Consider the following 23,615-nt stretch of genomic DNA (forward strand, 5'->3'; position numbering starts at 1 on the left):
TCTAAGAGACTTGTAAAAAAAACTCTGTAAGTAAAAGTTATGTGATTTTGATGGGTTCTTGCTCTCCAGATGTTTTAACAGTTTATGATTAATTACACAAATAAGTTAAAAGATATATGCATTTTAAAATAGAAAAATTAACAGGGATTGGAACCAAACAGGACATGAGTCACACAGAGGGTTGGACTTAAACTGTGCAGCAAGTAACAAGCAGAACTGTAGGAGTGGCAAGAAAGACATAGAAACTTTTAAATTTATTTTGAGTAAAACAACAAAATAATAGCAAACATTTAATGCTTACTATGTGCCAGGTTTGCTTCTAAATACTTTACATATATTACGTGCTCATTTAATCCTTATAAAATTCTTATTAGGCAAATTCCTATTTTATTGGTGAAAAACCTGAGGCACAGAAAAAAGTAATGTGCTCAGAATCACAGTTAGCAAGGCGATTTCAATCCAGGCAGTTTGGCTCTAGAATCTGTGCTCTAAAATATTATGTTATACAAATAGTAAGTGTATGCCACTCAGCATAAGTCACTAACATTGTACTCAAGAGTTTACAATTTCCAGAGTACAGACTACCTTTGTAATTCTAGCTTTTGAATTGACCATGGCTTTTGGCTGCAGATTGGTTAATATAAAGCCACAATATTTAAAAAATAATGAATAGCTCTTAGATGAAAAATCTATATTGTATGTCTATAAAACTCAACACAATATAAATTGCTAAGATATACAAAAGTTATGTTAGGTCATGATAAATCAATGTTAAGTTAATATATTTCAAATTTTCAGAAGTAATAGGGGATGAAAAGAGCAAAGTTCAGATTTTAATTGCCATCAACAGGGCATTCAACACAAAGAATAGGTTTTTCTATTTGTATCAAATTTCCATCTAACAGAAATCGATACTATTACCCCTTTATTACAGCAGCTGAGTGAGACTCAAAACCATACCTAGAAAGCCTAAGACATCATTAAAAAAAATAATAATAATAAATCACTGCAGACATTTTCAAAGACTGGTATTTATATTATCCCTTTCAAGACACTCCACTCCATTTTAAGCTTTGTAGAAATATATGGAAGTGCAATCAAAAAAAGAGAGTAGCGCATATCATGGTTACTAGTTTTTTTACTAGTTTAGTCCCATTTCACTAGTCCATGCTTATGATTCAGAGACATGGCACTTTCCTTTCAAACTATTACAGGTATATTTCTTACAGTGCTCTCTAATATACTGAGTTGCTGTTAAGCATTATATATAAACTCATTTATTTAATAAAAATTGCTGTAATGCATAACATTGTTTAGATTAACAAAAGCATATTACTCTGGCTAACTGAACAGTTATTACATTATATTTAATATTAAATATCATATTTTTGAAAACTGATACCCCATACCCACGTTACATAAATTATATACCTATACTAATGTAACGTGCATATTCCTATCTCAAAATCACCTTTAACAGTGGCATTTTGATGTGTTTTAAAGAGGTACTAGAATCAAAAGTATTCAATTTTTTGTAAGAAGACATATAAATAGGTAAAATTTTAAAAGAACAAAATATATTTAAAACACACCTTAGTGTGTGGGAAAATAAACTACTGAACTGAATTACATTTTGCTATATTTAATTACATTAGGCAACTACAAGAAAAAAATCTTTTTTTATTACTAGGGAAATGGGTATGCTATGTTTAGCCTCATACGGTTTTTTAACTGCTGCTAAGAATTATGATCTGTAAAAGGCAAAGCTAAATGATTTTTCAAAACTCAATGAAAGAATCAAGAAAAACATGCAAAGGCCTATTATACTCTAACTAGTATAAATACAGCATTAGGCAAAATAGAAGGTTAGTAACATAGCAATTGAACAAATTTTACTTTATCCTTAAAGTCTTATTTTCCAAAGAACTATATTCATCTGTGTCTTAAAAAAAAAAAAAAAGTTTGGTCCCACCAGAATTAATTCTTCAGCCTCCACTGTTTTAGTAGTAAGGTGGTCTTCTATAAGGCACTTCCAGAAGAACATATCAAGCCTACACCCAGCTTGCATGATTATTGGTGTACAGTTCCACAGTTAACTGGCAACCGAGAATATCTATACACCAGATATTTTCACAGGAAGAATAATCTTTGAATGTACTATGTATCAATATTTATCCAACATTTAGATTTAGAGAAATAATATTTTTGGAAACTACCCAAAAAATCATTTGTATGTTTGTTTGTGCATGTATTCCACCTTTTCCTATAAATAGTTTAAAATGTATCTATGCTTGCATTAAAATTAGACCAATACAGAGCTCACTATCTATTTGGGGTCTCTAGATAATTGTTCTAACAATTTTTTGTCATTAAGTTCCAATGGCAAACTAAGTCATAAACATTTAAAAGTGTAAAATACTAAATACCCATCTTTTTTTGTATATGCCAAGTCATCAAACAATAAATACTCTATTTTTTGAAAACTAATAACCATATGCCTTATTAAACCCACTTTTTTACTTAGGATTCTATGTACAGTTTCCTTTCTTTAAGAATGGGCAATCTTTAAGAGACTACTTTTAATCTTACGGAGTCTGGACTCCTAATAATATTTCCTTCATTTGGTTAGCTACACAAAAGAATATCTGTGTTTTACCTTTGACAAGTAAAAAGAACTTCATGGCATGCATTGATAAATTTTAATTTCTTTGCTAGCATTATCTTATTTACTTTATCTTTATGATTTCCTTCACTCATCATTTCTTGCTTTGTTATAATATATCTACTTGGATAAGAGGACTTAAAAACTTGCGGAACAAAGTGAGAAAAAAACAAGCCTTTAGAAAAACAATGAAAATACTCATGCTAAAGCATCTTTTATCTAAAATAACCAATAAAGTCATAAAAGATTAATCAATAAATGAAAAAATTAGCACTTAATAAACAATATGAAAGTTAATGAAGGCCGGGCGCGGTGGCTCACGCCTGTAATCCTAGCACTCTGGGAGGCCGAGGCGGGTGGATCGCTCGAGGTCAGGAGTTCGAGACCAGCCTGAGCAAGAGCGAGACCCCGTCTCTACTAAAAATAGAAAGAAATTATATGGCCAACTAAAATATATATATAGAAAAAAAAAATTAGCCGGGCATGGTGGTGCATGCCTGTAGTCCCAGCTACTCGGGAGGCTGAGGCAGTAGGATCGCTTGAGCCCAGGAGTTTGAGGTTGCTGTGAGCTAGACTGACGCCACGGCACTCACTCTAGCCCGGGCAACAGAGTGAGACTCTGTCTCAAAAAAAAAAAAAAAAAAAAAAAAGAAAGTTAATGAAAGCCAACAATTAAAACCTTACCCAACAAAAGTATAGATAAATGTTTGCTATGCAAATGCACATATGAAGTCATTTCTTTCAAAGTAAAAAAGACACATTTCAATACATTTAATTATGATACCAATGATCAGAGTTTACATTTATAATTCATTTGACAGGATTATTTGAGTGAAATCTATTTTCACTTTTACAATTTAACAAATTTCACTTTGATATTATTAATACCTGTATTCTTTTTTTAAAAGGGGGGTTTTAAGACTAAAATTGGTAAAGTTTGAAGGATTCTACAAAATGGTAGCTGTCACAGGTGAAATAATCTGTGAAAATGAGATAGATTTACAATATATGTAAAGTATATTGTAAAATATTTTTTTAAATATTGAAAAGTATATGTAAAATATCCTGTAAACAATGAAGCCTTATACAGACATTATTATTTCATACCAAAATCATGGAAAACAAAAGTGCATACTTACCCTTCTCCTCCAATTCTTGTTATTTTTAGACGAAAATCCACAGAATTCAGACTGGGAGGCTTCCATTTCAAAATATCATCACATCGACCAGGTTTATATTTCTAAAGTGAATTAAAATGATGATTAATAGTTAAAAAGAAGCTAAAAATAAACATACAATTTATTAAACATAATACTTTTTATTAAGCAAAATTACTACTTATTTTCCAGACATAATTTTTATCTTCAAACAACAAGTGAGGCCAAATACATCTACTTTCTCATTGATGACCTTTCTCCTTTTCCCTACCAAAGACATGTAGGCATGTCTGTTTTAGTAGTAAGGTGGTCTTCTATAAGGTACTTCCAAAAGAAAACTTTGGTAAAGTGTCTGTTCAAATCTTTTACTCCTCTTTTTATTGAGTTATCTGACTCATTACTGACTTGTAAGAGTTGTTTATATATTCTAGACAAATAGCCTTGGTTCATATATGTACTGCAAATATTTTCTACCAGTCTCTGGCTTTCCTTTTCATTTGCTTAGCAATCTCTTTGTTAAGAAGTATTAATAGGAATAAAGATTTTTTTTATTTTAATGCAGCCCAAATTAGCCATTTTGAAATTATATAATTTGTGCTTTTTCTAACCTGTTTAAGGAATCTTTTCCTAATCTAAAATCTTTATAATTTTCTACTAAGTTTTCTTAGAGAAATTTTATAGTTTAGTCTCTTAAGTTTAGGCGTATGACCCATGTAAGGTTTATTTATTTATATGGTATGAAGCAAGGGATGAGGACAAGGTTCACTGGCAGATGGATTGATATCTAGCACCACTTGTTTAAAAAATGATCCTTTCCTCATTGAAAGTGCCTTGGTACCTTTGTAAAAATTCAATTGTTTATCGATATAGTTCCATTCTCACTAATTTGTTGCACTGACACATAGCCTTTCTTCCTGCTAACTGCACACTGTCTCAATTACTATAACTTTGTAAGTTTTGAAAACCGTTTGTATGAGTTCTCAAACTTTATTCTTTTTTCAAAAACACTTTTAGCTAATGTAGCATTAATATTTCCACATAAATTTTAAAATCAGCTTGTCAATTTCTGTGAAAAATAAGCCTGCAAAGATTTTATTGAGGATCATACTAAATCAACTGATTATGAGGGAAATGACATTTTAACAACATTAAATTTTGCAATTCATAAATACTACAAATCTCTCTATTTACTTAGGTCTCCATACATGAATCTCAGCAACGTCCTGAGATTCAGTATGCGCATCTTATACAACTTTTGTTAAATTTATTCCTAATAATCCAGTATTTCTGGTGATATTATGGACTTGAAAACTCAGTTTTGTTTCTATAAATAAAAATCAAAAAAATAAATTAAGAAATTAAAGAAATGTATCATAGCATCTAAAGGAACAACATACTTAGGAATAAATTTAATCAGGGAGGTGAATGATTAAAGGCTATAAACATTGATAACAGAATTTAAAGAAGATCAAAAAATGGAAAGACATCATATGCTTCTGGATAGAAAGACTTAATATTGATTGTCAAAGTGTCAGTACTACGCAGAACAATCTACAGATTCAATACAAACACTATCAAAATACCAACAACCTTTTTCACAAAAATGGAAAAGCCAACCCTCAAATTCATGTGGAATTTCAAGGGGCCCTGAAGAGCCAAAACAATCTTGAAAAAAGAAAAATGAAGTTAGAAGATTCGCATTTTCCACTTTCCAAACTTACTACAAAGCTACAGTAATCAAAACAGTGTGGTAATGGCATAAGGATAGAAATGTAGACCAGCAGACTAGAATTAAGAGTACAGAAATAAACCCATACATCTATAGCTGACTGTTTTGTTTGGTTTGGTTTGGTTTTTACAAAGATGCCAAGTCCATTCAATTGGGAAAGAATACTCTCTTCAGGAAATAATGCTGGGATAGCTGGATTTCTACATACAAAACAATTAAGTTGGACCTCTACCTCACACAATATTAAAAAATTAACAAAAAAAGGATAACCAACCTAAATATAACAGCTAGAACCATAATAGTCTTAGAAGAAAACACAAGGCTTCATGATTTAGGATTTAGCAATGGATTCTTAGGCTTGATAACAAAAGCGTGAGCAACAAAAGAAAAACTAGGTAACTAGGACTTCATGAAACTGAAAAACCTTTGTGCATCACAAAATATTATCAAGAAAGTGAAAAGACAACCAACAGAATGAGAGAAAATGTTTGAATTATATATCTAATAATATCCCTATACATTATAAAAATATGCACCTGGATATTTATATATTCCAGATATTAATATCCAGAATATATAAAGAATTTCTAAAACTCAACAACAAAAAGAAAAACTCAATTTAAAAATAGTCAAAGGACTTCAATAAACATTTCTCTCCAAAGAAGACATACAAATAGCCAGTAAGCATATGAAAGGATGTTCACTATCATTAGTCGTTAGGGAAATGCAAATCAAAACCAAAATGAGATACCACTTCACACCTCTAGTGTAGTTAAAAAAAGTAGTGTAATTAAAAAAAAGAAGAAGCAAAAATAACAAGTGTTGGTGAGTATGTGAAGAAATCAGAACCTATATAAACCGCTGGTACAAATGTGCAATGGTGTAGCCACTACAGATAAAAGCTTGATGGTCCCTCAAAAAGCTAAATATAGAATTACCACATGACCTAGCAGTTCCGCTCCTAGGTACACACCAGAAAATTTTAAATTTTTTAAATCCAAAAACTTTAAAACGGCTACTCCAACAGACACTTGTATGTCAATGTTCATTGAAGCATTCGTAACAGATGTCAAAAAGTGGAAACAATTCCAAATTTACATTCACAAATGAGTGAATAAACAAAAGGTGATATGGAATATTATTTCAAAAGAAATGAAGTTCTGATAAATGCTGCAAAATGGATGAACCTCACAAGCATTATGCTAAGTGAAGTGGGACACATATAGTACAATTCCACTTACATGCAATATCCAGACCAGACAAAATCATAGGAGCAAAAAGTGGATCACAGGTTATCAGGGGGCAGGAGGAGGAGGAAAAAGGGAATCATTGCTTAGTGGTTGCAGAATTTCTGTTTGAGGTAATAAAAGTTTTAATAGATCATAAATATGAAATGTCTGATTTTGAATCAAAAGTGTAGTTTATTATATCTCAAACAAGAAACAGTACAATTAATCAAAGTATGCACCTAAACTATTGACACAGTTTTGCCATCTTAATGGTAGCTTGTTTATGCCAGCAGTGAAGAAGCCTGGAGAGTGAGTGGTGATAAAATTGTGAAAGGCGTTTTCTACAGCTTGTTGAGAATTCAGTATTTTTCCTTGGAAGAAGTGGTCCAAAGCCTGGAAGAAGTGGTCCAAAGCCTGGAAGAAGTGGTAGTCAGTTGGTGCGAGGCCTGGTGAATACAGTGAATGACACAGAGTTTCCAAGTCCAGCCTCTCTGGTTTGAGCAGTGTTGTCTGTGCGACATGTGGTCGAGTGTTGTCTTGCAGAAGGACTGGCCTGTCTCTCTATTGATCAACCTTGGCCGCTTAGTCACAAGCATCCTCATCATTTCATCCAGTTGGTTGCAGTAGATATCTGCTGTAATCGACTGACCAGGTTTCATGAAGCTGTAGTGGATAATACCAGAACTGGACCACCAAAAGATACCATTAGCTTTTTTGATGAATATTCAGTTTTGGACTGTGTTGCAGTACTTCATCTTATCCAACCATTGTGCCAAACACTAGTAATCAAAAAGCATTGATTTTTCATCACACATCACAATACAGTGTAGAAATGGTTCGTCTTTATGTCGTGACAGCAAAGAGAAGCAAGCTTCCAAACAATTTCTCTTCTGATGCTTATTTAATTCATGAGGAACCCATTTATCCAGCTTCTTTACCTTGTCTATTCGTTTGAAATATTCCAATATTGTTGGAATAGTAATGGCAAACCTTGCTGCTAATTTTCACGTAAGTTGAGATGGATTCGTTTCCACTACAGCTTTCAGCTCATCATTATTTGGTCTCCGGTTGCCCATGTGGCTCATTTTCAAGATTAAAATCACCAGAATGGAACTTCTCAAACTATAGACATACTGTGCACATTCATTAACTGCATCCTTTCCAAACATTTTGCTGGTATTTTGAGCTGTCTACACTGCACTGGTTCCATGACAGAACTCATATTTGAAAACAACACTTAAGAACATAATATACACTAATTTTCCCCCAAGCCCTGTGTTTAAATATGAGTACACATAAAATCAAATACATAATTTTTCAGTGGAAATTTTTGTCCATTTATTTCCCCTAAGAAACTCAGTAGCCAACACATATACTTCAGGATGATCACAAATAAATCTCTTCAGAATGGCTTCGAATACAAGGTTTTTAGAAATGTTGGAACTGCAAAATTTTATACTTGTCAACCCATTAATGAAAAGAATCTGATAAAAAATTAATAATTTTCCTAATAAAGCTTATTTGCCAGAAATGTCACAGACCTTTTAGTAACAGTAGATCATTATATTAGTAAAAGATCAAAAACCGTAAAGAGAGAAGGGAGAAGGGGTTGAAAAAAATAGCCTATGTAGTTTGAAAAAGGTTAGCCCCATCCTACCCCCACCCCATTTGCAAGCTCTGCCAAGGGGATTTCACAGTTACAGACTGTGGTGCTATGGTATATATATTGGTTTTTGTTCACGGTTCCTAGCTCATAACTCCTATAGTCCTTGTTATAATGTTGGGGCACTGTAGGCCTCAGGAGCAAGCCTCAGGAGATAGAATCTTTCTCTCTGACCTTCTCCTATTCTCCTTTCACCTGTGCAGGGCAGGAATCTAATCTTATGGTGAGTTAAAAGTCCCTCATGCCCTTGAGGAAGGAATGCTACACAAGGAGGCCTTGCTGGGTTTAGATCATGTGCTTTTTGTCCAATCACCTTTCTACATGGTTGCCCATTATGCCTATGTAACAAAGCCTCCATGAAAATCCAAGAGGACTGAGTTTGGAGAGCTTCCGGATAGCTGAACATCAGGAGGTTCCTGGAGGGTGGCATGCCCTGGGCGGGCATGGAAGCTGTGCACCCCTTCCCCCATACCTCACTCTATGCATCTTTTTCATTGGTATCCTTTGTAATATCCATTATAATAAATCAGTAAATGTGTTTCCCTGGGTTCCATGAGCCATCCCAGCAAATTAATCAAACCAAAACAGGGAGGGAATTGTGGGAATCTCAACATGAAGCCAGTTGGTCAGAAGTTCTGGAGGCCCAGACTTGTAACTGGTGTGGGGTGGGGGGCAGTGTTGGGTACTGAGCCCTCATCCTGTGGGACCTGACACTATCGCCAGGTAGATAGTGTTGGAATTAAATTAGAGGACACCCAGCTGGTGTCCACTGCTTGGTGTGTGGGGAAGAACCCCACATTTGGTCATAGAAGTTCTCTTCTATGTTGACTGTTGTAGAGTTTAGAAGAAAGCACAGTTTGGGAAGTGTTTTTCCCAAAGCACAGAAAAATCATCATATATTTCTGTTCCCCATTTATTTATATAAGTGACTATGAGTATGAGATCACTTAGAAACCAACATCAATCTAAACTATTAAATTTAGAAAAGTTTAATGATGGCACAGTTAGTTTTAAAATATCTCATAATAAGTACCTAATGACAAATTCTAAAAAGTATTTTAATATGTAATTGTATTTGTATAATAAATATTAAATATCATTCACATTCTCCTATCTGGAAATTAAGACTCAATCTTGTCTAATGAGAAAATAATATATACTAATTCTTGTATTATATAGCAATTCAGAAACTTAAGTCATTCCTCATCTCATTGCACATAAAATCATTGATAGTAATTTGAAATACTAGACTTGATATTAGGAATTTCAAAGCAGCTTTAAGACAATTAATGAAATGCATGAAGAAAAATTTTAGAAAATGTCATTTTTTAAATCCCGTAGTTCCCAATTACTGAAAGCAGATTCAACAATGACATAAATTCCATGAGTAAAATGTACTGAAATACCCACTGGCATGAAATTCTACTTCAGCAAAAATCGTATCAATTTTGTGTCTATAAAAAATCTAGTAAAATACTCAAAAAATACTTGATAAAGAATAAAAATAGTAAGTTTTATAAAGAATTTTAAAACTTACTACAAAATGTTTGTGTCAGGTATACTTAAATTTATTTTTAAAGTAGAACATTTGAGATTATAAAATAAGTTAAATTAGCAATATTTGTGAAAATTGCATGTAGCAATCACTACCAAAAAAATTCTTTTTTCATGATCTGCAAAATAATAAGAGCAAAGATACTACATAATATAGGGACTTACTAATAAGCCTTTTAAAATCAGTATTTATGATTTATGCAAACTTGAAATACAGAATCTTAAACTATAAACAAGAATACAAAAATAGCCTTTCAATCTACATGTTCTAATGTATAAATAGGGAGTTATACATTTTAATTTCACTAAATTTGCCAATATGTGTCTAGATAAAAATAATTATCAAAGCTATATTTAACTGATAAATACAATACTTAGTTCTATAGAAATAAATTTGATTTTACCAAGTGAGGTGTCAAAAAAAACTGGGGGTAGATTATATCTGAATGCAACTACCAACATAACCTAAGATATCCATTGCCAATCTCAAAGAAACACTTCTTGGTGTTTTATCATATGAGAGCAGCACCTGGCTTAGAGGAAGAGGATGCCCATATGCCAAAGAAAAGTCTATAAAACTAAGGCAGAGAGAGAAAACTAACTGGAGTCATAAGTGATATAGTTGCGTAAAGCAGTGGTTCTCAACCAGGGGCAATTTTGGCCCCAAGGGCTATTTGGTAATGTCTGCAGACATTTTTGGTTGAGGGAGGGGCGCTACTGCCATCTAGTGGGTAGAGGCTAGGGATGCTGCTAAACATCTTACAAAGCACCGAGCAGCAGCCCACAACATTGCTCAGCCCAAAATGTCAATTGTGCCAAAGTTGAGAAACCCTGATGTAAATGAAGCTAGTAGTAATAACAACAAAGAGGGTGAGATATTTAGTCCCTCTTTGTCTCTTCTAACTTAATGGAAAGTTCAAAGTGGGCTTCATCTATCTCATTTGTAAAAATGCAATAATAGCATCTTGTTTGCCTAAAACAGGAGATCTAGACCAGAGATTACCTAAAAATGCCTTGTAGTTCTATGCTACTGTTATTATTTCCACTAGTCAAACATGAGCAGTTATGTTATATATATATTTTTTTTTTCTAGGCCCTACACTGAGGCATAATACCTTCTTCACAAGGATCACATTTAAAGCTAAGAAAGATCCCTTGCCCTCACTATAATTTTATTATGTTATTGTTCTAGCATTTAGTTTTAAAGAAAACTGATGAAATCTTAGATATTTATGCTACTAGAAGGAGTGAAATAATGGAATCAATTATGAAAAATACAGTCTTCAAGAATCTATTCTCTATCTTCTTTTTACTATTACTCACTATACATAATCCACTACTCTAAGAATCCAAATATATCCACAATGAAAATTATTCACAAATATTCATCTCTAGTGCTAGTTTTTTCCCCAAGGAGATATAGATACTCATTTTCAAACATGAAAGTATGGCAAGCACAGGCCTCCTCATTAATGTCCTAATGGCACCCTAAAGTTTCAAATCTAAAACTGAATCATTTATATTCTTAAACAAAAAACCAGTTCCTCTCCATTCTGATTTCCATTTCTGGATTAACATGAAGCTCCTAACCAGGTAGGTTTAAAACTTCTGAGTTATCTCTGATGCAACCTCTATCACTTCCAGATTCCGTCAATTATCTCCATTACTTTTTCACCCAGGCTATTGTGATAACCCAACCGCTATCCCTATTATCAATAGGCCCTATCAAATATAAGTGATTCTGAATGTATCTGGTTAAATGGCTTACTGTATAGAATACACTTCACAACCTAACAACTAAAGACCTCCCTCGCCCTATCTATCCTTATTCATCTTCTCTCATTTTATCCCCTACTATGCCCGTTACATGGAATAATAAAGGCAATAATAACTTGAAATGGTTAGCATTTACTGAGTTTTTATTTTCTGCCAGTCACTGGTTTGAGTGCTATTAAATCATTTTATTCTCAGAATAGCTCCATGAGGTAGGTTAACTTAACATATCTCCTTTTCCATGGATCAAAAAACTGAAGCAACTTGGGGGGAAAGGCGGTACAGGAGCAACATATGTAACCTGCAATTCTGTATCCCCCATAACAAGATAAAATAAATAAATAAATAAATAAAACTGAAGCATAAGAATTGAGCAACACATCTAGGTTCAAATTATATTTGAACCCAAATATTTTATTCCATATCCCAAAATATATTCTAACTACCACATTATATAGAGCCAACGGAAAGACAAAGGGATTCACACCTTACACAAGAATCAACTCAAATGGATTAAAAGATTTAAACATAAAACTTGAAACTGTAACACTCCTAGAAGAAAACATAGGGAAAAACCTCTCGACATTGGTATTGGCAATAATTTTCTGGATATGACACAGAAAGCACAGACAACAAAAGCAAAAATAAACAAGTGGGACTACATCAAACTAAAATGCTTTAGCACAGCAAAGGAAACAACAAAATGAAAAGGCAACTACAGAATGACAAAAAATATTGGAAAACTATACATCTCATAAGGAGTTCATACTCAAAATATACAAGGAAATCATATAACTCAATACTAAAAATACAAATCACCCAATTTAAAAATGAACAGACACTTCTCAAAAGAAATTCAAGTGGCCAACAGGTATATTAAAAGGTATTCAACATTTCTCATCATCAGGGACATGCAAACCAAAACCTCAGTGAGGTATCACCTCACACATATTAGGATGGCTATATCAAAAAGGCAAGAGATAAGTATTGTCAAGGATATGGAGAAAAAAGAACCCTTGTACCTTTTAATAATTGGTACAACAATTATTAAAAACAGTATGGAGGTCCCTCAAAAAATTAAAGATAGAATCACCATATTGACACAGCAATCCTACCTGTGGGTATTGAAAACAGAATCACTAAGAGATATCTGCTCTCCTACATTCACTGCAGCATTATCCACAACGGCCAAGGTATGAAAACAACTTAAATGTCCTTCAGTACATGAATGGATAAAGAAAATGTGGTGTACATATAATGGAATATTATTGAGCCTTTAAAAAAAAAAAGGAAATTGGCCATATTGAGACAACATGGATGGAGCTAAAAGATGTTGTACTGAGTAAAATAAGCTGGACACAGAAAAAGAAATATCGAATGATCTCACTTATATGTGGAATCTAAAACAGTCAAACTTGTGGAAGCAGAGATTAGGATGGTGGTTGCCAGGAACTAGAGAGAGGTAGAAATGGGATGATGTCAAATGGCACAAAAATGGCAACTAGGTAGGGGCGATAGGTACGTTAATTACCTGTAATTTGGTGACGATTTCACAAAATATATATCAAAACATCAAGTTGTACACCCTAAATATACAATTTTTACATGTCAAAAAATTAAACTGTCACAAAATTAAGAATTTAAAAGAAAAAAGGCAAAAGGGTTAAGACGTCATCTGTTCAGGTGTATTCAAAAACCCTATAAATTTATGAATCTATAAATCTAAGATAATATGAAAAAAGCAAAAGAATTAAATCCAAAATCTAAAGCAGGGTTCTTCAACATCAGTACTACTGACATTGGAGCCAGTCAAGTCTTTGCTGTGGGGAATGTTCTGTGCCTTGTAGGAGGTTTAACAACATTCCTGGCCTGAGTGGGCTGCCAGTAGCAACAACCACCACCCTTTCAGTACTGATAATCAAAAATATCTCTAAATATTGTCAAATGTCATCTGGGAAGTTAAATCATACCAAACTAGGCTAAAGTATGCATTCGTTATTTTTTGTCAACCAATATCTTAACAATCAACTACTAGGTCTGTGTCAACCTCTGTGCTAGAGGCCAGAGAGATAAAGATAATGGGAGATTTCAGACAAATAAGCAGCTACAATAAATTGTGAGGGACTTAACAAAACATCAAGTTCATAGTGCTGTAATAGCATGTAATAGGAAATACGACATGGTCAAAAAGATCAAGAGATACGTCCCAGAGGAAGTAAAATTTAAGCTGAAAAATAATACAGGTAAAAAGGATGAGAGTAAGTAAACACAAGAAAAAGTACAGTGAATCTGAGGAATTAAGGTATTTAGGATGCATACATGTAAAACACAGTATTTAATATTCATCCCCTAAGAACTTACTGTTATAGGTACTCAAAATACACTGTGAATGAGACAGTACCTTCATGGTACTTACAATCTAGTAAGGGAAATAGAAATTTTTAAACTAATTGAAAATTAATATGGTACTAAATGCTTTGGGGCCAACAGGAGCATCATGGAAGCACAGAGGAAGAGTTATGCTCAAATGGTAAGATTGGGCTGTCCCAAGGAAGCACACCTAATTTGACATGGGAAGGATAAATGAGAGTAACACAGAAAAAAAAAGTTTGAAGTAGAAGAAACAGTTTGTATAAATATGTACTCATTAAAGACTATTTCAGTTTGTAGCTCTTACAAAATGAATTGGTCTACCAGTAGAAAGAGCCACTGAAATTATCACTGAACTTCAACAACAAAAGGAAAATCAATTGTCTTACTCTAAGTTGACAAATGTGTGCTTTTAAATATTTCCTTCTAAAATTCCAAATTGCTACAGGAATAAAAGATGGGAGGTGTCAACCATAAGCCATTGTGCTATGATTCCAATATGTTCCCAGATGCTAAAATCAAAGCACTAATAAAACATACAAAAAAAAATCTAGCTGGAAAAATTGTGAAAAGCAAAATGCAAAATAATATGCTACCTTTTTTGAAAAGTGGGGTGGGAATAAGAATGGATTAACATATTTGTATTTGTTTATAAATGTATAAAACTATGAAAGGATAAATAAAAAAACTATAGATAACTGGGATGAGAAGTATGAGAAGAAGACTTTCTTCTATGTATTTTTTAAACACATTAAAATTTCTGAACCATATAAATGTATTATCTAGTTAAAAATTAAAATTAAAAATATCACTGTAGGCCGGGCGCGGTGGCTCATGCCTGTAATCTTGGCACTCTGGGAGGCCGAGGCAGGAGGATCACTCGAGGTCAGGAGTTCAAGACCAGCCTGAGCAAGAGCGAGACCCCGTCTCTACTAAAAATAGAAGGAAATTAGCCAGACAACTAAAAATATACAGAAAAAAATTAGCCAAGCATGGTGGTGCATGCCTGTAGTCCCAGCTGCTCAGGAGGCTGAGGCAGGAGGATTGCTTGAGCCCAGGAGTTTGAGGTTGCTGTGAGCTAGGCTGACGCCATGGCACTCTAGCCCAGACAACAGAGTGAGACTCTGTCTCAAAAAAAAAAAAAAAAAAAAAAAAGAATATCACTGTAAAGCACAATTTTTTTTAAAACCTACCATTGTTTCAACATTAAACATAAGTTATCAACAAAAAAGAACTATCCCTAATTCATTAAGTATTTAATATGCATCATTTATTTGAGGGCTGATTTTGTACTCTATGTATTTACTCTCTTAGGAATTCACTGCTTCTTTCATTTTATGAAGTCCTTATTTATATTTATTTCCTCTTTGTCTGCTACCAATATATCATCATTAGCAATTGCTTTTAGTTATACAGTAACATTATATATCTATATTCAGCTGAGACTGATTACAAATTATTCATCTGTAGTTGTTTATTTTGTCAACAAAATTCAAAGAAAGAACAAATATTTTACTTATTAAGTAAACTAGAAAATGATGTTCTTCCCCTTTTTCTGCCTTACACAAAGAATATTTTGCTGTGCTCTAAAAGTTGAACAAGGATTAAAATTAAACAAGGTGTATTTTCTTTCTTAGCACTGCACTATTACAATTCCTTAAAAATTATTATGTTTTTCAATAAAAAATGACACATTTTGAGAAAAGACAGAACGATACTTTTCCAGCCTGCTAGAAAACAGAGCCTTTCTTCAACTGAAGGCCTATCAAAATATGCAAGCAAATGTCATGGAAACAGAAGCTCTCACCATGGTAACATCCTTGCTACAGAGGAAAACCACTCTAATTCGTCATGTACTTCAAGACAAGGCATTAGACTAATTCCAATTTTCATTTTACAATCTATCCATAACATTCAATATACCTGGCAATAGTAAAGATTTAATAAAAACATTAATATTTCAAAAGAATGCAATATTAAAATCAAAGCTGACTCTAAATTTACATATAGATTAATGCCAAAGACATAAAATCAAGCTGGCCCACCTTAAAGGAAGTCAAGATAGTGATGAAAACATTAAAATATATCTCTATTGTTTGAGAGTAAATACTCTAGACTCAATATAGAAACAATTATAGGTTTTGCTAACCACAGAGCTAGTGGATAAAACAAAACCAAAACAAAAGCCATTTTTTTCTAAATATAAAATAAGCAAAAATACTTTTAAGATTCTTATTCTTACCTCAATTATGCAATCTACTATACATAATTTTGTTTTTATTTCATAGTGATAGATTACTAATGACATAAAAATTCTTGTCTAGAAATAAGTGCCTCCAGATGATAAAAGTAAAATCAAAGATGATTTTTTAAAAGGTTAAAAAATCAGTTCAGTTATTACCAGACATAAAAATTTAATATGCTATATAAATCACCATTAAAACCCTCTAGTAAAAGCTAGTAAACAAGTAAGATTTCATTTTATCAACTTTGTAAATTAAATAAAATTATCTAATAGCTATCAAGTAAAACATCTACAACCTGCATATTAAAATGCCAAATTGTCATTTTAAAATATTCATTTTTAAGTGGCAAACAACAAAAAGATCACCAATTCAAAATGGCAGTGAAATTGCAGAACTGAAAACTATATAAATAGGAGTCTAATAAAATCTACTTGGTTTATGACAGACTGACATGAGATTAAAAAAATTCATTGTGAAAATGGTTCTTTTTAAAAATGATCAGTTCAGTTTGATAAAAGCTTAACCTTAAACCTCAGAAAAAATAATACGTTTATATTGACAATAAACAGCTTTTATTCTTTTGAAGAAAAATACCAAAAACTTTTCTCAAAGTATTTAAATTTTTTGTCAAATATAGCTTAACATTTCAAATTTTTTAAAACTCTGTGCTATAGACTGAATGTTTGTGCCTCCCCAACTCACATGTTGAAATCCTAAGCCAAATGTGATGGTATTGGGAGGTGGGCCTTTGGGAGGTGATTAGGTCAAGAGGTCTCTGCTCTCATGAACAGGATTAGTGCTCTTACAAAAGAAACCTGGGAGAGCTCCCTCATCCCTTCCGCAAAGTGGGGAGACAGCAAGAAGATGGCTATCTATGAACCAAGAGGCAGGCCCTCAATGGACACTGAATGTGTGAGCAGCTTGACCTCAGAATTCCCAGCCTCTGGAAGAGTGACAAATAAAATTCTGTTGTTTATAAGCTGTTCAGCTTATGGTATTTTGTTATAGCATCCCAAACTGACTAAGACGCACTGTGAATATAATTAAGCCACCTTTAAATGAAAAAATATTAAAATGATTTTTCAATCAATGGCACAACACATGAGGAAACCAAAAGGCAGCATGTAATAAAGATAAAAGTAAACTGTCTCCAAATCTAACTTTGGTGTTTAACCTGAGAACAAGGGGAAAGCACTAGAGATTAAGGAAGATGATCACTGTGGATGTAGAATGAAGATATTGAAGGAAGACAAAAGCAGATGTTGCAAGACCAGTTAGGATGCCATTGCAGGGTCCAAGAGACGATGAATGACAAGTCAGATTAGAGTTGTGGCAGTAACAATGGAGAAAAAGGGGAATAATTTATGAGATACTCAGAAGACAGTAAGACTTGGAGATGGAGAAAGGGGAAAGTGCCAAAGATGACAGCTAGATTTCTGATTTAAGTAACTGCATGCAGTAACTGAAGTAGGAAATGCTAGAAAAGAACCAGTCTGTACAGTTTGTACGTTTGTTTGTTTTCGGAATAGAGATAGAGTTCATCTTTAATATACAGATAGATGCTCGACTTATGATGGGGTTACATTCCCAATAAACCTATCAAAGCTGAAAAATCCTAACTTGAACCACTGTAAGTTGAGGACTATCTGTCTGTATTGTGTTTCTGGTGTTTTTAGGAAATTCAAAATGTGATATTAAGGTAGACAATCAGATAACCAAATCTGGAGCTAATACAGAAACCACAAGTCTGAATCAAAGGCTAATAGGGAGAACTAAAATCATGTGTGTGGATGAGATTACTAGAAAAAGAGTAGGGCATGAGAAAGAATGAAGGCATAGTACACTGAGCCTTGAGAAACTCCAAGCTTCAATGACTAGAGGAAGACAAAGAGCTTGAATAAAACAGAAGAAATGGCAAAAGATTAGAAGGAATCAGAAGTATATGTTGTCACAGAAGCCACAGAAGAAGAGTATTTCAAGAAAGAGTAGACAGAATACAGATTTAACACTAGAGGATCAAGTAAAAAAGGCTGAAAAATTATCTTGATTTTGCAATGAATGGAGATCACTGGTGACCTTTCAAAAAAGTAGTTGATGCAAACTTCATTTACTCAGCAGGAAAAACCCTTTTTAAAACATAATCTTACCTAGAAGTACAATATAAATAAACCAGGGCTGCTGTAATATAAGCAGAAGTCTTGCCTAGCAACCTTTCCCTCAATGTAGTCACCTGAGGCGGTCCACAGAAGCCTAGAACTTTGGCATTATCTTTTTCAAACCAATGGCAGTACCTTTTTAATCTCTGATTTTCTGAAATTCTATAAATGTAATTTAATCTACTTAGTTTGAATCAGGGTTTTCATTGTGGTTAATGACTTCTTTCTGTTTTAGTCAAAATTAGGTACTGGTACATTTCTTTATAAACACAAAGAAATACACTAAGCTTTATTTCCTTGATTAACCACTGGTTAACTTTGCTTTTCCTTATTTCTTATGAAAGTAATAAACTTTGTGCAATTCCAGATGTGTCACATGGTTATGTCTCTGAAAACAGAATATTAAATCAAAAGCTAAACAAACTTTCCTCTAAGCTGGTTTTTGGTGGTTTGTCCTCAATAGAATCATTTTAATATAGTATTTTTATCACTATTCTTCAATGTTTTTCTAGGATTCAAAACATTTTCTTTTTTAACGTTACTAACATCTACCTTTTATTCCACTTAAATTCACTCATTACAATTAATGGAACACAGCAGAATTAACTTCTTGCTAAGTTTTAAGTAACTAACACCAAAGACATTTAGACCAAGGAGTTTTTCTTGCAAGAGATACATCAGGAATCCTCTTCGTCTTTAACCATTCATTTTGCCTTTGTTTTTTTTTTTTTTTTCTTTTTACCTCAGGACTCAAGGCAAGAACATTTTGCCTTTGGAAAATTTCTGTGGTACCAGAGGATGAATTATAGTTTAAAATCAAGCTTTGCCTACCCTTTACCAGGTTTCGTCTCTACTTTATGTAGACTCGCTCTTTCAGATCACTAGGCTGGCCACTCAAAACAGACCCTTTCTTGATTTACTTGAATTGATGGCTAACAGGGGCCAACAAATCCAATACCACACTATAAGCAGCTTTAGAGATTTTCTGATAAATGTGGTGGATTAAGCATGTGCATTTATATTCACTTTAATTTAAAACGTCACTAAAACAGGAGTTACACAAAAAAAAGAGGTATCAGCAGAAAAGTAAAGAGAAAATAGGAGAGATGACAACAGCAGGAAAAAAATGTCAATACATTTTTGAAAGATACAAAGTAGATGGAGAAGTTAACAAAGCACAGGACAAAGAAAATCAAGTATTAAGAGTTTGCATTGAAGGATGACAGTGCAAGCCACTCCTGCTGCAGGTGGCAGTGCCCCCAAAAGGTCAGATACTACAAGCAACAACTGAGAAGCCTATCAGGGAATAAGGGTGAGGCACAGGACTAGTAAAAGTCTACAGAAGGAGCATTAAACTAGCTTCCCTCTTCCACCCCAGGCAAAAGGTAGGAGATACGTTTATTCTGTAAAAGAGCTGAAGGAAAGAAGCTCCAGTTAAGAAGATTCAAGCTAAACAGAAGAGGAAAACTGAAACCTGCAGGGTTAAATGAAAGTTTACCTACTGAAGAATAGACTCTAGCCCCTTTTCCTTCTCTACTTCAAGAATATTAACAGCCAGGCAAAGGCAAGATCAGGCAAGAGACTGGAGGGCTGATCTCTAGACAGGTAGAAGAATTCCAAAGAAATGAACTATAGATTCTAACGTTTGGATATACAATTTAAAAATAAAGTGTAAAATCTGTACACATTTCAACATTATTAAAAATACAGGTTACTGCCAATATACTGTTGTTATTTTTGTCTTGGCAGTGTATCACTTAACCTGTACTTAATTATTAAAGCTGAGTTCTTGAAAAGTTTTAGACTTCTCCAAAAGAAAAATTTAGAAATGTTGGCAAATTTTACATTAAAAGCTCTTGGCCTGATTAAGGATCCTAAACTTCTCATTTAAAATTTGCTTTTAACAGAAAGCCTAACGAAGAAAGGTAATTCGTAAATCTTACAAAGAATCTGAAATTACACTGGGTTATTAGGGTATTAGGGTCCACAGCTATCAGCTTGGAAATGTCATAATAAGCTATGATAATTATGGTAGGCTGAAAATTGGCCCCCCAAAGATACTCTTGAACTGGTGAATATTACTTTATATGCCAAAAGAGACTTTCATGTCTTATTAAATTAAGGCTCTTTAGTGGGGGGTGGAATTTATCCTGGATTATCCAAGTAGGCCCTAAATGCAATCACAAGTGTCTCTGTAAGTGGAAGGTAAAGGGAGATCTGACATAGAAGACTGCAATGTAATCACTGAAGATGCTACACTGTTGTCTTTGGAGAAGGGGGACTGTGCAAAGAATGCAGCTCTAGAAGCTGGAAAAGGCAAGGAACTGAATTTTCCCCTAGAGCCGTCAGAGGGAGCATGGCCCTGCCAACACCATGATACCAACCTCGTGAAACTGATTTTAGACTTCTGACCTCCAGAACTGTAAGAGAATAAATGTGTGCTGTTTTAAGCTATTAAGTTTGTGGTAATGTGTTAAAGTAACCATAGGAAACTAGTATAATAAGTAACCAGTACCATAGTGCTTTCTATATTTTAACTTCTCAGTTACCACTGTCATGATTTCTCCCATATCTAAATACCACCAGTACTGTTATTTACTTACTATTTTTCTTTAAGATTAGTTTACTCTAAAATCTAAAATATATATTTTTAAAAGAAAACTTTATACCAAATGGTATAACATTAATATTATAAATAGAAAATGGTATTGCATACCCTAAATAATAAGTACTCCTAAAATTAGGTAAAATAGAAATTAATCAATGATACTAAATTCTAGTAGATAGGCTACTATTGAATAGTATAAAAGTAGGCCCCAAAATCTTTTGTTGAAAAGGAAAAAAATTAGCAAGTCTTAGATACTAAAAACTAGAAATAAACTTTCCCTTTATAATCTGAGAGACTGAATAAAAACAAGAATGGGACTAAATTTCTCATTGGATGATACAATGTTATTTGACACCCTGTCCCTGGACCATTAAAAATCACATCTCCTCTCACCACTGGAAGCTACACCTGCCTATAATCAACACTCTGCTTACTTTCTCATACAGAAGACTTAAGGCAGGTGAAAAGGAAAATTAAGGTATTTCCTTTGAATATGCAAATAGCAATAAAAAGAGGCCATTTTCATGTGGTAAGGAAAAGAAACTTGATGACAATGTATAAGCACAAAAGAATTAAGTAAGAAAAATCTTACGTATTCCTTCCTTTAAAGCCATAAAGATAAATCATAAGTCAAGAATTATTAGAAAAATACGACTTAAACTCTTTCTTTTAGCAGAATATCATAAATATAGTGCTTGATAATGTCCTTCAAGTTCACCTACTTTAACAGAAACTTATATTTCTGTTTTTTTAGAAAAGTCATATCTCTGTGTAGGACCTAAGCAGAGGCTCAGCCCGGGGTGCTGGCAAATCAGAAGTCTGAAAGTGGAATAAACATGACCACTCTTGTGATGGTGGCCTAAACTGAGGACACAGTAGGTAAAAATAAAAAATCAGCCTTTGTGGGCGAATCTAAGGTTGAAACTCCAAAGCAAAAATAATGAAAAAATAGCAAAGACTACATAGTTGAATATAATGAAATTTTGCATATGAGGGAGAAAATGCTTCCTGCTTATCATGAATGGATTCATGCTAAACCGGAGCCCATTCTGTATGGCACAGTTAATATATTTTTATACTAAGAATACCCTTTAAGAAGATTTAACAAAAATATTATAGAAATGGAAAAGAATCACTGAATTAAATAGAATGGGTAGACATGTTGCTAAGTATCACATGCTTCTTACAGCCAGATGCCATTTTACTAATTCATAGTGAAGTCCCATTAAAGAGCATACCACACAGTGAAAGGTACACATTAGTGGTAAAAATTAAGACAGTTAAAGTTGGTAAAGTGTGCTTTTAAGAAATAAGAAACTAAACAGAAAATGTGCATGAGAAATTACAACTACAAATGAAATATAATAAGAAAAAGACTGAAATTCTTAGACTTTCATAGAAAATGAACAAGAACCATAGACTAATAATTAGTACAATATAGTGCTATATCACTGATTAAAACTGTTACCAAAATAGGTAATTGTGAAGCATTTTTTCTAATGAGATGAATCTTTCATAAATATAAACTAAGAATCTGTTATGAAAATTAGTATTTTTGGACCAGGCATGGTGGCTCACACCTGTAATCCTAGAACTTTGGGAGGCCAAGGCAAGGATGGAGGATTGTTTGAGGCCACGAGTTCAAAAACAAGACTACGCAGGAGCTAGACTCCATCTCCACAAAAAATAGAAAAAAAAAAATTAGCCAGGCACAGTGACACATGCCTGTAGTCCTAGCTACTCGGGAGGCTGAGGCAGGAGGATTGCTTGAGCCTGGGAGTTTGAGCTTACGGTGAGCTACGATGACTCCACTACACTCTAGCCCAGGCAACAGAGCAAGACTTTAAAATGTCTACTGATGAATGTAATCCTTTCAGAGCCATTCTACATACTTTATAATCTTAATAATTGAGGAGGTAAAGCATATAAAAGTGAAAATTCGATCGAAATGATGGCAAAAGAAAAAAGTTAATAGAAATATAGTCATGAAATACTCATCAAATTTCATAAGAAATCTAGTTTATCTATTTCACTTGTCTAAATCTCCATTTAAGAGATATGTTATTTTTATGAAAGATAAGAATTTATTCTCTCTTTTATTAAAAATTCATTACCTGATAGATTTTCATGAGATACTGGCAGAAAGAATCTTAAGCACTGATTTATATTCATTTACATTAACCCATCATATGATCATAACAGAATTTGAAAGCTAAACTGGTATAGCCTCTACGTTTTACACTTGAAAAACTGAAGAACCACGGAGATATTTAGTAGGTTATCTTAACCAGAGACCATTTCAAACCCACTGGAGAGGCTAAAGAGAATATGCAAAAAAGGCAAAGCTCATACTATTGTTTCAGGAAGAATTGGTATTTGGATTCTGGATTCTGCAAGGAAACAAGGGTGAATTTAAAGAAAGTCACTGAAAAGTTTCTTGAAAGGAAAAAAGATAAGAGCATGAATTA

General features: G+C 33.4%; 1 protein-coding gene across 3 annotated transcripts in view; it reads right to left on the reverse strand.

Moving 5' to 3' along the window:
• The window catches only part of RNGTT (RNA guanylyltransferase and 5'-phosphatase), a 279,755-nt gene that overhangs the window by 116,558 nt on the left and 139,582 nt on the right, over positions 1-23,615 (reverse strand). For all 3 annotated transcript variants that reach the window (XM_069487273.1, XM_069487272.1, XM_069487271.1), the window contains one exon: positions 3,802-3,902. In XM_069487273.1, the coding sequence (XP_069343374.1) occupies positions 3,802-3,902 (101 nt within the window). The remainder of the gene's footprint in view (positions 1-3,801; positions 3,903-23,615) is intronic.

Source organism: Eulemur rufifrons, chromosome 15, assembly GCF_041146395.1.
Source record: "Eulemur rufifrons isolate Redbay chromosome 15, OSU_ERuf_1, whole genome shotgun sequence".
NCBI lineage: Eukaryota > Metazoa > Chordata > Mammalia > Primates > Lemuridae > Eulemur > Eulemur rufifrons.